Source organism: Leptonychotes weddellii, chromosome 13 (genome assembly GCF_054177405.1).
Source record: "Leptonychotes weddellii isolate Sample4059 chromosome 13, ASM5417740v2, whole genome shotgun sequence".
Taxonomy (NCBI): domain Eukaryota; kingdom Metazoa; phylum Chordata; class Mammalia; order Carnivora; family Phocidae; genus Leptonychotes; species Leptonychotes weddellii.
The window spans coordinates 33,308,718-33,324,619 of NC_138381.1; the positions used below are offsets into that span (position 1 = coordinate 33,308,718).

Here is a 15,902-nt window from a genome sequence, read left to right on the forward strand (position 1 = left end):
TTAACATACTCTACGGGGCAAACAAAATACCCGCCAGTTCAGTTTAGCTTCATGGGCTGTCAATGCATGCCAGCCAACACGACTCCCTACTAGAACCGTCCCTGCACACAGACTTAGCACGAGGAGGGACATCAAGTGAGGAAGAGCTCCATCACTGACACTGACTTCAATGCCCAGGGGCTGGTGACAGACCCCCACCCAGACACTTGCGTGCTTATGTCATCCACATCAAAGCCTGTGTGGCCGCCATGACTGATGATCCCTTAAGTCCTGACTGAGCACTCTGAAGAGCTCATCTCAGGAGAGGAAGGTTCCTCCCAGACAGGTCAGGGGCACCCCAGGACCAGTGTAAGGGGATAGAGAGTCAGGCCAGGCTGTTCAGTAGAAAACACAGTAGCCAAGGACCTGAGCTTGGCTCAGGAAGTGAGCAGCTCCCCACTTCTGCTCCCAACCCTATCACCTTGGGGCCAGATTGGGCCCCTCCCTACACTCCCTGTCTGCAGTCTGAGTCAAACCTCTACCCTCCTCCTTTGTTTTGAAATGCCAAAACACAAACTTCTGAGTCTTTCCAGGATGGAGGATTTTGGTTTAAACACCATTTGATCATTCTGTACCACCACCTCCTAAGATCACAAATATCTTTCCATGCCGTCTATAATGTATCTGTTCTTGGTGATGCCGATGCCGACAAAAACTTCCTGGCCAGGAGTCTTGAACCTCATTAAGAGATCCCCTAAGATGGAAGGCATTTTCTTTTCCCCCAGAGTGGAATAGAGTTAAGTGATATTTGGCAAGGCATTGAAATTCTCTGGTTCCGGTTTTCCCAAAGAAACCTGAAATCTGGAATTTTTTTTTTTTTTAAGTCAAATGTTCCAATTTTTAAATGTTGACAGGCATTAAACCATTTTTAAGATGCATTATAGGGACAAATAAAATATCTGCAGTTTTCTCCTAAAATGAAAGGGCTTAGCTACAGTAGTTCTAAGACCTTATCCAGCTAGTGATAATGATGGAGGTGTTTTATGATTAATGGGAACTTTGCTTTAGGTGAAATGGTCAAATTGAATTTCTCCCTGTAAAACTAGCCCTTAAGAAGCAGCTTCCCTTGAAGTACAGCCAGAAAAGGCAGCTGGTCTCACTGATTCTACTCATCTCTTTCTCTTTCCCCACCCCCGGCCCCAAGGCAGATCACCTATATATGTGTTCTTTAAATATCTAAGGCGTAGGAGACACAACATGTGAAGTGGCCCGTGCACAGCACCCCCCAGGAAGTCTCACCAGGGCCCGCTGGTTTCACGGTCACATCCCCAGGGCCTGACGGGGCCCACAGTGAAGGCTCAGTATGTGTGCACAAAGTTCCCAGGAGTCTACCATTCTAGGTCCTACTTTAATAAGAATAATTGGGAGGTACAAAATTCCACAGGAGACTTATATTAAATACTGGCTATCACGAAAAACTTTAGATCATTAGCTAGACATCCAAGAATAATAAGTCAGATAAATATTATTTCTGCATGTTATGCATTTAGACGACCTCTTCCCAGCAGCCGGCTTACATTTTTGGAGAGCACTTGGCTAACACCATAACTCAAAACCTATCTTTACCTCTCAGCAGATACATCCTCTACTAAAAGCAACAAATTCATGGGCCTTAAAAAAAAAAAAAAAAAAAAAGGCTGACAGCCGAGGACAAAAATAAAGATAAATTAATCGAGTTCTAAAAGCAGATGTGGAAAGCACTGGGTTCTCCAAATGCTCTTGTTTCCTTTGGATCTGGGGAACTCACACATGGTCCCACAGAGCAGAGTTCCTAAGGTAACTTCATGAAGGGCACACTCTCCCCGACAGCAGTTTGACAACCAACCCACTTTACGGGTTGTAATACTGTTTTTCAAATGCCCACTCCTTGATACAGTTCTGAGGCAAGGGGTAGAGGTCGGTCAGCTCTTCTCCAGAAGCTCAAGTGCACACCCCCAGCCACCTGCCATGTCGGGCTTTTACACTCTGTGCCATGATACTTCCACCCTAACCGCCCCACGGCCCATAGAAATTATTCACACCAGCCCATCCTAAGTCTACTTACCCCACCCCACCACCTCCTCCCCATGGAAACCACAACAAAGGTGCTTGCCCTCTCCCTCTGCCTCGTGACTGACCCCCATGCTTCTCCTGAGCGGCCTCTGTGGGGCACGCTGTGTTCTCCCCAAGGAACTGTGAGTTACGAAACTATCCAACTCTCTGCAGTTTCTCTCCAGATCTGCATCTGGCCTCGCCATACCTCACCCAAGGTAATATGGTTGAAATGAGGTTGAACAAAGAGGCAATTCAAAGGCTGTCCTTGATGGCAAAAGACTGGTGGCTGCTGGCAGCTGACTGCAACCTAAAAAAGCCGACAAGAGAAGTTCTTCAAAGTCAGGAAGGGGTGACTCAACATGCGGGCCAGGAAAAATGATAGTTTCCTTATATAAAAACACAAAAGTCACGGGTGCCTGCGTGGCTCAGTTGGTTAAGTGACTGCCTTCGGCTCGGGTCATGATCCTGGAGTCCCGGGATTGAGTCCCGCATCGGGCTCCTTGCTCAGTGGGGAGTCTGCTTCTCCCTCCGGCCCTCTTCCCTCTCGTGCTCTCATTCTCTCTTTCTCAAATAAATAAAATCTTTTTAAAAAAAGAAATGTACATATACAATAAAACTATGTTTTAAAGGGGATGACAAGGGCGCCTGGGTGGCTCAGTTGGTTAAGCGACTGCCTTCGGCTCAGGTCATGATCCTGGAGTCCTGGGATCGAGTCCCGCATCGGGCGCCTTGCTCAGCGGGGAGTCTGCTTCTCCCTCTGACCCTCCCCCCTCTCATGTGCTCTTTCTCTCTCATCCTCTCTCTCTCAAATAAATAAATAAAATCTTTAAAAAAAAAAAACCCACAAAAGTCACACCCTGAGGAATCTGTCATTTACATCCCTCAGAAGGTACCTTCCTGGCACGGGCTCTGGTCAGATACATCACAATGGGCTGAGATTTGCACACAGGGCCCTGCTCACACCGAGGCTTCTTGGTCAGATACATCACAATGCGCTGAGGTTTGCACACACGGCCCTGCTCACACCGAGGCTTCTGAGATTTAGCAGAAGTGGGGCAGGCACGCAAAGGCACCTCCACTCCATGGAAAACAGAACATTTCGGAGTAACCTGAATGGGGGCGAGCATTTGCTCATTGTCCAGGTAATGCACAGTGAGGCTCTGACCTTCAGTAAACGAACACGGATGGAAAGGAAAGATCTGAAGGCAAGGCCCTGGTGGTGGCAATGAAAACGCAGAGCCTCCTCCTGTGTAAGGAAGGGGTGTCTGCAGCAAGGGTCTTTTGTCAGTGGTGTTTTCCACACAGAGAAGCAGCAGATGGTCGAAAGGACTCTCCCTTGGTTTTGCTTGGGCATTCTGAGTCGCAAACATTTGGTAATGGACTTTGGCACCTTCCTGATACTGCCAACTGCCAATTAATAAACCACAGCCAAAAAAACAATAAAATAAAATAAAATAAATAAAATAAAATAAAATAAAATAAAATAACCATCGCCAGTTTAATGAGAAGCATTGAGGTAGAGAGCCTCACTGAAGTATTCTGCATCGGGACCATCTTTCCCTACCAGGAGGCACAATTTGCACAGCTCACCTTTTGGGGCCTTGTACAGCCACTGAGCTTATTCTGCCCCAGCACGATTCCCTCCGTGGCAGGGAGGCCCTCCCTCCCTCCTACTGGGCCACCACAGGGCTGCTCACTAAAAAGAGCTTTCTTAGCAAGGCTGAGTTCTTTCCTCCCAACTCCACCTATGTGGCAGACACTGGTAACCGCATTCCTCAGCCCTAGAGCCATGCCCTTCTCTTCTGCTGCCTCCTCTCAGAGTCCAGGAAGCCAAATTGTCCACTGGCCTCCCTTACAGCTACAGGTGGCCTGGTTCTAACCTGTAAGAAAGGTCTGCAAGGGGCTTCTGACAAAAATGTGGCCTTCCTGGGACACCTGGGTGGCTCAGTTGGTTGAGCAGCTGGCTCTCGATTTCAGTTCAGGTCACGATCTTAGGGTCCTGGGATTGAGCCCTCCATCAGGGTCCACACCCAGTGGGGTGTATGCTTGAGATTCTTTCTCTCCCTTTCCCTCTGCCCCTCCCCTTGTGCTCCCCTCCCTTTCATAAATAAATCTTAAAAAAAAAAAATATGACCTTCCCGATAAGGGCTGATCCCAGTTAGCAGAGCCATCCCCCTTCAACCCAAGCTTGGCTGTAGATCAATATAGAGGTTTACCCTGGTGTTACACTATAAAAACACATATATACGCTCCTAGATAAGGGTCAGAAGAAGAAAGATAAACATGTAGATGGTTATAATATTAGTTCAATAGAGAAGTGCATATATATACTTCAAACATAACAACAAAACAAAACCATATCGTGTGGATCCACTATTCAGAATAAGGTAATTTTAGGTTTCTTTCCTTCCAGGTGGTTCGACTTATCAACATCCATCAGCCAGGTGGAAAATAAACTAGAGGAATTTCTCTCACCCTTATCTCTGCGCCTTCCCGTTCTAGGTGTTGGACTCGTGTGCAAGGAAAGCTAAGGATGACGATCCCTTCAGTCACAAAGACAGCCACACTGGGAGGAAATAGCAGGACAAAGTGTATGGTTCATCTGTCTACACACCCCGTAGAAGCTTCCATGTTTTAATTACAGTGGGGATAGAACTCATCAAATTCATCCTTAAGCCATCTCTACTGACAACTTGTAACGAGGATCTACACACGCCCAGGAAAAGATGGGAGGTGGGCAAAAGGAGACACTCCCCAGCCTCCCGAACGCGGTGGAGCGGAACCAGGAGGCTGAAGAATGCTCTCTCATGCACACATTTGGCATCTATCAAGAACAGAAATGGTTAGCATGGACTCAAAAATGTGTCCTTAAAGTTTTTTTTCTCCATGAACCCTAGGTTCTCTCTCTCGCTCTTTGCGGCCATGGCTCCCCAGGGCAGGGTCCAAGAGGGAAGGCCGCGATTGGCTGTGCTGGATAACACAACAGGAGGCTCCTTCTCAGGGTAAAGCACGACAGGAACACACTCTGCCTGTCTTATTCAAGTCTAACCACGGACGTTTGGTAGTAAATCACATTTTACATACTCATCCTTCACCCAAGGGAAAAGGCAAAGCACTCTTTTTCCCCTTCTGTGAACAAGGAAGATGGAGCTGTGGGGTTGCAGGTAAACATGGAGATGAGGAAACAAAACCCGGATGAGATGTGTGCCACGGGGGTCTGCGCACAGCCCCCGCTTGACCATGCCCTAGAGAAACGGACTGTATTAGACAGCTGCTCCACGTCTTTGAGCCTCAAATCCTTCAGTTACAAAATGACGATTGAACTACATTTAAACTCTCTTTTGGTAAGTCAAAACTCGATAGCAGTGACTTCTTAGAGTCCAACCTACTAATTCCTGCTCTCCCGTGTCACATTTTTATGGGATCAAATAAAATTATTTATACGAAGGTGGACAAAATTACTATAACCAAAGACCATTAACTTTATGACCTGGAACAATGATCACTGCTTCAAACTCAACACGTGCCTCACTTTATAAAAAAGAAAGTAAGGGAGGGAGGGAAGTTAGACCGATAGCTTTCAGAATTATTCTTTAAAGTGCAAGTTCTGGACCCACCCCAAACCTACCGAGTCAGAAACATGAGGACCCAGTGAGGAATGTGAGCTTCTGACAAGCGCTCCCAGTAACAACCCAAGTTGGAAAAAAAAATTTTTCCCCAGGAAATAAATTGGCCTCTTTGGCTTTGGGTGACTTCCTGCTGAAATGCAGGCCCACTTAGTGTGGCCTTTTCCTTACCAAATGAAAGAGATTGTCAAGAACTTAATGTGAAGTAGGGTTTTTTCTTAATAACCAGGAAGAGAGGTGAGGTAAAAACCAGTCAGGTTAGCTCCGTCACTAATTAGTTACTAGGAAGTGATAAAATCTGATATAAGTGTCATCTTTTGCCATAGAGTGTCTTTATCACTTTACTCCATAATCCAAGTCTTTTTGAAAGCTCTTGGTATGGACTCTGGACTCTGGGAAACAAACTGAGGGTTACAGAGGGAGGGGATGGGGAGATGGGGTAACCGGGTGATGGGTACTTGTGGTGGTGAGCATTGGGTGTTACACGCAACTAATGAATCATTGAACACTACATCAAAAACTAATGATGGCTAATCGAACATAATTAAAAAAATGTTAAAAAAAAATAAAATAAAATAAAAGCTCTCAGTATCGAAGTTCCTGGAGACAATGCCAGGCCCCCCTTGCAGCAGGGATGTCATAACTTACCCCTCAGAATGTAGTTCTGATAGTTCTGGTCCGCCTCGGCTCCCACCTTGATCAAACACGTCAGACCTTCAGCCACCACAAATTCATGCACCAAATCCTTGTCATCCTGGCAGGAAAGGAGGGAGAAAAAAAGACTTCAAATACTGCCCCAGTCCCTCCTCCATCCATGCTGTTAAAACTACAGACGAGCCTTTGAAGCCAGACTGACCTCTAAAGATTGTTCTGCTCTATTCAAATGAGGCATCTACAATTGTTGCCAGAGGAATTTTACAACCAGTCTCCACATTGCTGGTTGCCAGAGACCAATTATTGCCTTCTGGGCAATCTAATAAAGATAAAGCAAATGAATCCCCTGTCAGGAATATTTATAGTGTTCTGTTTTTCATTCTTCAAAAATCACCAAGCCCTGCTCCCCCACAGGTCCCTAGGGACTGGCCACATGAAGCTTGCTGGGTTTCAGCAACAGGAAATGTTCGATTGCAGCACAGACCATCAAGCAGAGGATTCAAAGCCACTCGTGTGTTCCAAAAGACAGTCCTTAAGGTCGGTGGTTACAAGGGTCTTGCAAATGGTATCTAAGTGAGGAAACAGAGCACACAACCAGCCATGCGTCAGGGGCAGCCACGTGACCCCACAAAGGGGCCACTCCAGCAGGCCAGCAGACTCCCGTCCCAGAAGGCAGGATGTGGAAGGAATCTCAGGGACCATCTAATTTGGTGGTTCTCAAAGAGGGGTGTCCAGACTCGCAGGCGGCATGAGCGTCGCCTGGGCACTTGTTAGAAATACAAATACCCCAACTGACTACCTAGAAAACTCTACGGTGAGGCTCAGCATTGTGCGCTTAACACATCCTCCAGGTGACCTGGAGGTGCTCAGATGATGCTCACCCCTGACTCCTTCACATTAGGATTATCTGGGAAGCTTTAAAAAGGAGTAGTAGGAAGCAGGACCCTACCCAGATGGATTAATCAGAATTATTAGGGGTGGGCCCTAGCTGTTATTAAATTCCCCAGGAAATCCTAAAGGGCAGCCAGTTCATGGACCATTGACATAAGCCTACCTTCTCTTTACAGATAAAGATGCAAAACTTTGGCCGAGATCACCTATGTCCAGCCAGCCCCATCATTTTCTGTAGTACCAAGTTCTACAGAGCTCTATGAGAGCGATTTTTCCACTACTATTCCAGGAGATTTCCTCAATTGGACAGTGCCTGGTCTCAAATGCAGCTAGCCTAAGACTAGAATATTCATATTCAATTATAACAACAGAGCAAAAATTTAGGAAAAAAAACCCTCAGTGATGTAAATAGTAGAAAGCTTAATGGAATAATGAAGGGTTTTTATTATAGGAATGGTCAGCAACCATGGTTTCTCTCTAAAAAATAAAAAAATAATTTAGACAAACGGGCATAATTCTCCTGTCCCTCTGTGAAATCAGCCCCTCATTTTGATTTTATGGCATTTTCCAATTATATGGATGGAGGACTTGAGCTAAATGTAGGCAGGCCAGGCGAAGGCTCCCTTTGAACCCAGAAAACACTCTCAACGTTCAGAGGGCACTGGGGGGGAGAGGGGGAGTGATGCTTGTCCCTGAAGGTAATGAAAGACAGCTGTGTTAACTCAGACTTTAAGATAATCATGGCTTTGGAAGCAAGAGAAAATGGGACAATATCATGAGTTTTTGGAAAATTACTTTACACCCGTATGTATAAAGGAAATAAAAATAATTCTCCCTCCATCCATATCCTTTTCCACCAGGATATGTGAAAAGTGAACATTTAGATGAGCTCATGTCTAGTCAGAACGTTTTTCCAAGCATGTAACAAATGTTTATTACTTTAACTAAAACTAGATTCACACATGACTTCATGGTGAAAAAGTGAGAACAAGCTCTCAAGAAACCACTCAAGCTAATCACTAATATTAATACAGCAGAGAGTTGGCTGCCTGGCAAAGGTACTTGGAAAAATCACGGACAGGGGAGACAGTGTTTATAAAAATTCAGACCCTAACTAAAATTTATGTACATATGTAGATAAGCACTTAAGTAATGGACATTTGTGGATAATAAATTGTGGAGAATGTCCTCCAGATTGGCAATGCCTGAGATTTTGAACACGTATCCTGAAATACTTAGGCATTAATAAATGATTTTTAGAACTTTGGCTTCCCACTAGAATGAAATCAAAATGTTAACACCAACTGATAAGAAACGATCCCTGCATTTCAGAATTTTCTACACTAGCCATACTTTAACCTGTATTTTTTAAATGCCTATTAGTCAAGGAATATTCAACTCAATGCAAAAGACCAAGCGCTTTGTATTTTACACCCTTTATACTCTAAGTTCCAGAAAGAATCCCTGCATGTAGAAAACACAAGATGATGGAAATGCAGACTGTGGGTGTGGGAGAAGGCGATCTAAGCCCGAGACAGCTTGCAGCCTGTGTAATCCATTCACCACCCAATGATGCCTGCCCTGGTTTGAGCTGTTCTGTGCCCACGTGTGTGGTCTTCCAAACAGATTATACACTGCAGGTAGCAAGCACCTTCTTCCTTGCCTACATAATGTCAGCAAAGGCAGCTCAAAAATATCTGATGAATAAACGATAGAAACAACATCCCTGAGAATTCAGAGTTAACACTACAGAACAAACTCGGTAAAGGAATGTGCAGCAAAGACCCCAGACATGTTTGTTTTATTTTTAAATTTTTTCACCATGGAAAACTTTCACCATATACAAAAGAAGACAGAACAATTTAGTGAACCCCAGGTGCCAATCCATTCATACCAATCCTGTTTCTTCTATCACCCCATATTAATTAGTCTGTCTGCTGCCATATTAATTTAAAGCAAATCCCAGACATCACATCATTTAATCCATAAATACTCCAATATGCATCTCCAAAATACAGAAACTCTTTTTAAAACTATGTACTCTTAATAATAAAGTATTAGTTTTTTATTATATGTCCAGTCAGTGACCAAAATTCCAACTGTTTCATAAATATGGTTTTGTGTTGTGTGTTTGTGTTTTTGTTTTGTTTTTTACATTTTGTACCAGGATCCAAATAAGATCCACATGTGGATTTAAAAGTCTTTTAATTAACTTTTTTTTTTCCCCTTGAAATTTATATGTTAAAGAAACTAGGTCATTTGTCCTAAAAAGTAGCCCAGTAGTCTGGATTTTGTTGACTGCACCAGTGTGATATAGATTAACATATGCCTCTGTCCATGATCATTTATAAATTGCTTACTGTAAACAGAGGCATGATGAGATCCAGGGTTGATTTTGTCGGCTTGAGCACATCAATGATAATGTGAATTCCCATGAGAAGCCACATACAATCTGGCTGTATCTCATTTCCACCATGTCAGCAGGTCTTGATGCTCAATGCCTAGATCCATTCACTTAGGGTTGGAAAATTCTGATACTTTAATTCTATTACTCCTCCTTACTTATAAGCTAGAAGATTATTACAAACAATACTTCCCCTCAACTACTATTTGATTACCCTAAAGTTCACACGGGAAATTTATTATTTTTAGTGTGATTGTAAAACTCCTAGAAGAAAACATAGGAAGTAATTTTTTTTTTTGACACCAGCCCTAGAAACATTTCTCTAGACATCTCCTAAGGCAAGGGAAACAAAAGCAAAATTAAACTATTGCAGCTACACCAAAATAAAAAGCTTTTGCACAGTGAAGGAAACCATCAACAAAGCAAAAAGGCAACCTACTAACTGGAGAAGATATTTGCAAATGATATATCCAATAAGGGGTTAATATCCAAAATATATAAAGAACTTATACAACTCAACACCAAAAAACAAATAATCCAATTCAGAGCAGAGGACCTAAAGACATTTTTCCAAAGGAGACATCCAGATGGTCAACAGACACATGAAAAGATGCTCAACATCCCTCATCATCAGGGAAATACAAATTAAAACTACAATGAGTTAGCACCTTGCACCTGTCAGACTGGCTAAACCCAATAACATAAAAAATAACAAGGGCTAGTGAGGATGTGGAAAAAAAGAAACCCTCGTGCACTGTGAGTAGGAATGCCAATTGGTACAGCCACTATGAAAAACAGTATAGAGGTTCCTCAAAAAATTAAAAATAGAATTACCATATGATCCAGTAATTCCACTATGGGGTATTTACCCAAAGAGAAGGAAAACACTAATTCAAAAAGATATATACACTCTTATATTATTGAGGAATTATTTACAATAGCCAAGATATGGAAGCAACCCATGTGTCCATCCTTTGATGAATGAATAAAAAAGATGCAGTGTACACACACACACACACACTCACACCCATAAAAAAGAATGAGATCTTGCCATTTGCGGCAACATGGATGGACCTAGAGGAAAGTGAAATAAGTCAGAGAAAGACAAATACCATATAATTTCACTCATTCTGACTCAAAATCTTTTTAACAATAAATAAATTCAGGAATACAGAGTTTTTAACTTAACCTCTTCTACCTTTAAGATATTTGATTTGATTTGATAGAGAGAGAGAGAGAGAGGAGAGAGAGAGCAAACAAGAAGAAGCAGGGGGATCAGCAGGGAGAGGGAGAAGCAGGCTCCCCTCTGAGCTGGGAGCCCAACAAGGGGCTCGATCCCAGGACCCTGGGATCATGACCTGATCTGAAGGCAGATGCTTAACCGACTGAGCCACCCAGGCGCCCTTCTTCTACCTGTCTTCTTTCTCCCACACGCCAAGAATCCTAATCCTTAAGAACTCTGAGAATGACAAAGAACACACACACCAGTCGCAGAACAGCAATACAACACCACCAGCAGCAGCAGGATTATTATAAACAGCTGATTGCGTGGTTTCTTTTTGTTCTTAGAGTAGATTTACTCAAAATACACAAATCACAATGTTTTAAAGTCACTTGGAATCACTAACTCTTTTCTGTTCAGTTTGGTCTTTTCTGTTCAGCCAGACACTTAGTGAGGTGAACACAGGTTTTGAAAGAAGTCAAAGCTGAACAGAAAGAGTAGGCTGAGGGACTCTGGGTTAGGGCGAGGAGTGGCAGGAGCATGGCCCTCTGGTGGCATCTGGGGATCCGAGTTAAAAAGAAGGATGTAATCGAGTGTAAACAAGTTTTATTTTGTTCAGCTAAGGAACAGGGAAACACAGATGGAAATTACGAACTTAGAAACAGGAAAGACTGAAGACATAGGCATCTTCTAGAAGACCACCCAATTCACCTAGTCCATTCATCCATTGCTTACGCAGACCCAGACACGTGCCTAGGCCCCAAAGACCCAGCGATGAAATCCAGGGAGCTTGCATACAGCTAGACTCAGACGAACGCCCCGTAGTACCTTAAGTTCTATACTAGAGAGAAGCACAAAGAACTCCAGAGGTATTTGAAGGGACTGAGAGGAGTCACTTAGGGAGAGGGACCCTGGCAGGAGGGAACACCGGGAGACAAACTGAGAGACACAGAGAGTGGGTGAGGGGTGGCAACACATTCTGGCAGAGGAGCAACAGGTCCAGGGGCAAATTGCAGAAAAGAGTGTGGCTTGCTCCCAGAATGCAACCGTGAGTAGAATTTAGGATGCAGCCAAGGGCAAAGAAGTGGGCAGCAAAGTCCAGATCCACAGGGCTTCCATGTTATACTGAGAAATTCAGATGTAATCCAGAAGGCTACATGGAACCAGCAAGAGAACAATTTCCTCAAGCCCCTCTGGTAGAAGTTAAAGAATAGACAGATGGAGAGAACCAAGAGCAGGCAGTGCCCAAGGACAGCTGTTGCACTTTTTCCAGAACAAACAGCCTGAACAAAGGCAAACCCCAACCCCAAGGCATCTCTGAGATGTGCAGTGTGAGGGGGCGATGACACGGTAGGTTCATAACCATAACCATCCGGAGAGCCAAGAGGACTCGTGTCCAGAAGTGCTGACCCTGAGAAGAGACTCTGCGCAGGGAGAAGGTAAGGACATGGTTGAACAAGTTTAAGGACCAGTGGGATAAGAATATGCAGATGGGATGGACTGTTGGCCTGTCTTCTTGCCAGTCCCCTCCCGGGAAGACATCCACAAGGGGGACTGCCACTCTGACAGAGCTATCACTGACAAGGAAATTTTGTTAAGAATGTGGCTAAGACAGGAACTGAAGAGAAGTGGAATATACCCTAGGGTCCAAAATCATTAGAGAAGGAACAACGAACCTACAGAGACACCAGTTCTTGCCAAATGTCATCCTGACTCTGCCCAGACAGCAGCCTCTTCCTCCTCCCCTAGCTCTGTCTCTCTCTCTCTCCCCTCTACAGTCTCGCATGAGTGAGAGGCTTGGAGCTTGTCAGCACTCCCGTCCTAAGCACGTGACTTCCTCAGGGCAGGGAAAGAAGGCAGGCTTAGGAGAAAAGGATAAAACGGACCCTGAAAGAGGGACATAAACATATGCATAAGGAACATGTCCTTAGCAGCCTGGTTTATAAAACAGCCAACCCTGCGGATAAACCAAACTGCCTGCCAAGAGAAGAATGAACAAGGCAACTTGCGCCGTATTCATACACAAGACCACTCAGAGCTGCACCGGCCAGTCACGCCTACATCCAGCCCACTTTCCATAAATAAGCTGGAGTATGACACATGCAGCAGAACATACGTGAAGTTAGCAGAAAAGAACACAGCTACTGCTGGAGGTGCTTTTCCATCGCCAGAGAAACCCGCATGCCCATGACCATCAGTAGATAGGGGACCTGGGGCAGGAAGAGGATGGTTGGAATGAGGGAGAAAACAAGACCGCAATTATATCTGTAGTAGGTTTTTCTTTTTAAATGTCTGAGGTAAATATGGAAAAAGGTGATTTGATAAAGTTGTCGTTACTTCTCAATGTTTGAAATATTTGACATGGTAAAAATACTCTCAACTGAGATTTTGACCTCACGGACATTTTAATCCAAGGAAACTTTTCTTTCTGTAATCAGTAAGAGCTGTAGAAACGTGTCTGTACCTAATTCCATAAGCAGTGCAAAAACAGGACTGGAGAGCATGTTTTTCTTTTTTTTTTTTTACCTGAAATATCTGCTTCAGGGAGAAAAGCGCCCTTCTTAAATCTCGCCCACTGGAGTTGTACAGTTTTTCTGAAATAAAGAACATAACATATATAGAATTAATTAAACTGACTCAATGAATGGTAAAAACACAGGATGTGAACATGAACAGAATTTCCACTGGAGAGGTGAGTAGACTGAATCCATGGAAGATACAGCCCCCACGTCAGACAGTGCAGAGAACAGTCGGGGCCGCTACAGGTGGCCGGAAGAAGGGGTGAGAGAGTTGTGGAGGACAAGGTCCCACGTGCACCCTCAGCCCCCACCCTCCCTCTCTCCAGACTTCGATTCCCAGCTGTTTGTAGACCATTGCACTTAATAACCAGCTATATCCAGAAAATGAACACAGCCAAGATGGAAGGCATCCTCCCACCTCCCTCCTTCCTTGCCTCACAGCCCCTGAACCACCATGCTTTCTGCAGCTGGGCTCACCTTTGAGGCACCTCCTTTTTCCTGGGATCTAACGGTCACCTTGAGAGACCCAAGGGCAATACAGTGGCTTTAAGGACTGGATTCCCTGGGGATGGCCCTCTAAACAGCCTCAGCTCTGGGTCTATCTGGGCTCTCACTCATGTTCAAGGATGGGTCTGGCCCTGAGCATGGCAGATGGAGGAGCCCTGTGTCGGTCTTCTCTGGCTCAAGACTCAGGCCAACTCCTATAATCCCCAGTGTTCTGTTAGTCACATTCAACATGTACCAATTAGGCCAGGCCTAGTGAATAATGAGGTGACCTTGACCTAAGACCCATCCTCCAGAGGTCATAATGTGGCAGGGAGACAAATGAATATGCCAAAAGTACTAGTTAGCCATTGGAGTAGAGCTACAAAGTGCTGAGGGCACACAGGAGGAAGGGAGAAGCCAGTTATTCCAGTGTATGTAGAATGCCTGGGAGCATGGACTCTGCTCAGCTTCACACAACTCAAGCTTGGCCCTGACCCAGGTGACTCAGGGGTCAGGTTAGGTTCCTAATCTCAGGTGCCAGACTGACCCAATAAAAGTCATCCAACATGTATTTCCTAAGCACCTGCCAGGAATTGTTTTTTGCAGTCAGTAGTGAAGAGTGGACTTAGTAAGTGCAAAGAATAAGCAGTCAGAAAGCCTACATTTCAAAGATGGTGTCACCACTTGCTATATGACCTTGAACAAAGTAGTTTACCTTTCTATGTCTTGGATCCCCGTCTATAAAATAAGATCATGCAACAATAGATTTAGAGGAAGACAGTTTTTGTGTTAAATCAAACACCGATATGATGCAGGGTGATGCCAAATTATTTAAAATGTTAAAGAATAAAGCAGTCAAAAGCAGTATCATGCTGGAGGCCAGCCTCTCTGAGCTTCAATTCCAGCATATGGGGGGCAATGCGCAGACCCACATTCTCTGCTTATGTCACAGACTTGAGCGGAAGGGCACGGAACACACAGGTCTGTAAGAATTGGCAGAAGTCTGGTCATGAGAAGAATATGCCCACTTGCACAGTAACTCTGGAAGGGAACAGGCTCCCACCTTCGATTTAAAAGGCTATAGGGGAGGTGGGGCTCAGCTTTTGCATGGTGGTAGCTTCCCCCAAAGGCCTCCCTACAGACATCTTGCCCTCTTCTCTTCCACTCTCCACACCAAGGCCAAAAGGGTTGTGTGAAAATGGACACCTGATGACATCACTGCTCCCGTTTAAACCCTTCAATGGCTACCCCTGGACTTAGAATGAAATCCAAAATCCTCTGCATGACCCGTCAAGCCCTTGGTCATGCAGCCCTGGCCCCCTCCCTCCCTGTGTTGCAGACTCTCTGGTCTCCTTTAGGCAACTGAGCAGGTCAGGTTCCTCCGGACTCAAAACCTGTGAAAATACCCAGTAAGGGGCAGAGGCTAGGTTGTGTTAGTTTGGGGGTCTAGGGGGTGTGTGGCCCTAAGGCCTTCTTGCTATTTGACCACCATGGAATCTACCACCTCTAAACAATATGCAGTCCGTGATCACTTATTATGAAGAGTTTTGATTAAGACAGAATGCATCGCCTTCTTAAAAACAAGGATCTGAGAAAACTCCAGAGAAATCAGCCATCCCTAAAATGAACATCTTGTTTATCACAGATCCTAAGACATGAGGCCCAGATAACTCTCAAGCTGACCTCTAAAGTGTGTGCATGGCCTCAAAATACACAAGCAATAAATAAGTGGAGCAGACTGCATCATCTCAGGGTCTGGTCCCTGGGGTGACCATTTCTTCAGTTTCCACAGCTAACCTCTCAGACTTCTCAAATTCGGAGGATAGAAATTTTGACTGTTCCCAGAACCACTTCTAATAAATAAGAATAACTCTATCAGATGCAAGCACGGGGATATATAAGCCCCGAAGAAGAGGGGCAGATTTATCCTATCCAGGAAGAGCATGTGAAGAGAGTGTCAATTCCAAGTACCTCTTTATAAGGTAATAAGACTTGCAGTAGACTTCTCTTGCATACTAGATGACAAG

General features: G+C 44.6%; 1 protein-coding gene across 1 annotated transcript in view; it reads right to left on the reverse strand.

The window, feature by feature from the left end:
• Nucleotides 1-15,902, reverse strand: part of FHOD3 (formin homology 2 domain containing 3) — a 415,022-nt gene that overhangs the window by 242,242 nt on the left and 156,878 nt on the right. Inside the window, exons 4-5 of the mRNA XM_081802533.1 lie at nt 13,397-13,464; nt 6,348-6,453 (exon numbers count right to left, since the gene is read on the reverse strand). Coding sequence (XP_081658659.1) covers nt 6,348-6,453; nt 13,397-13,464 — 174 coding nt within the window. The remainder of the gene's footprint in view (nt 1-6,347; nt 6,454-13,396; nt 13,465-15,902) is intronic.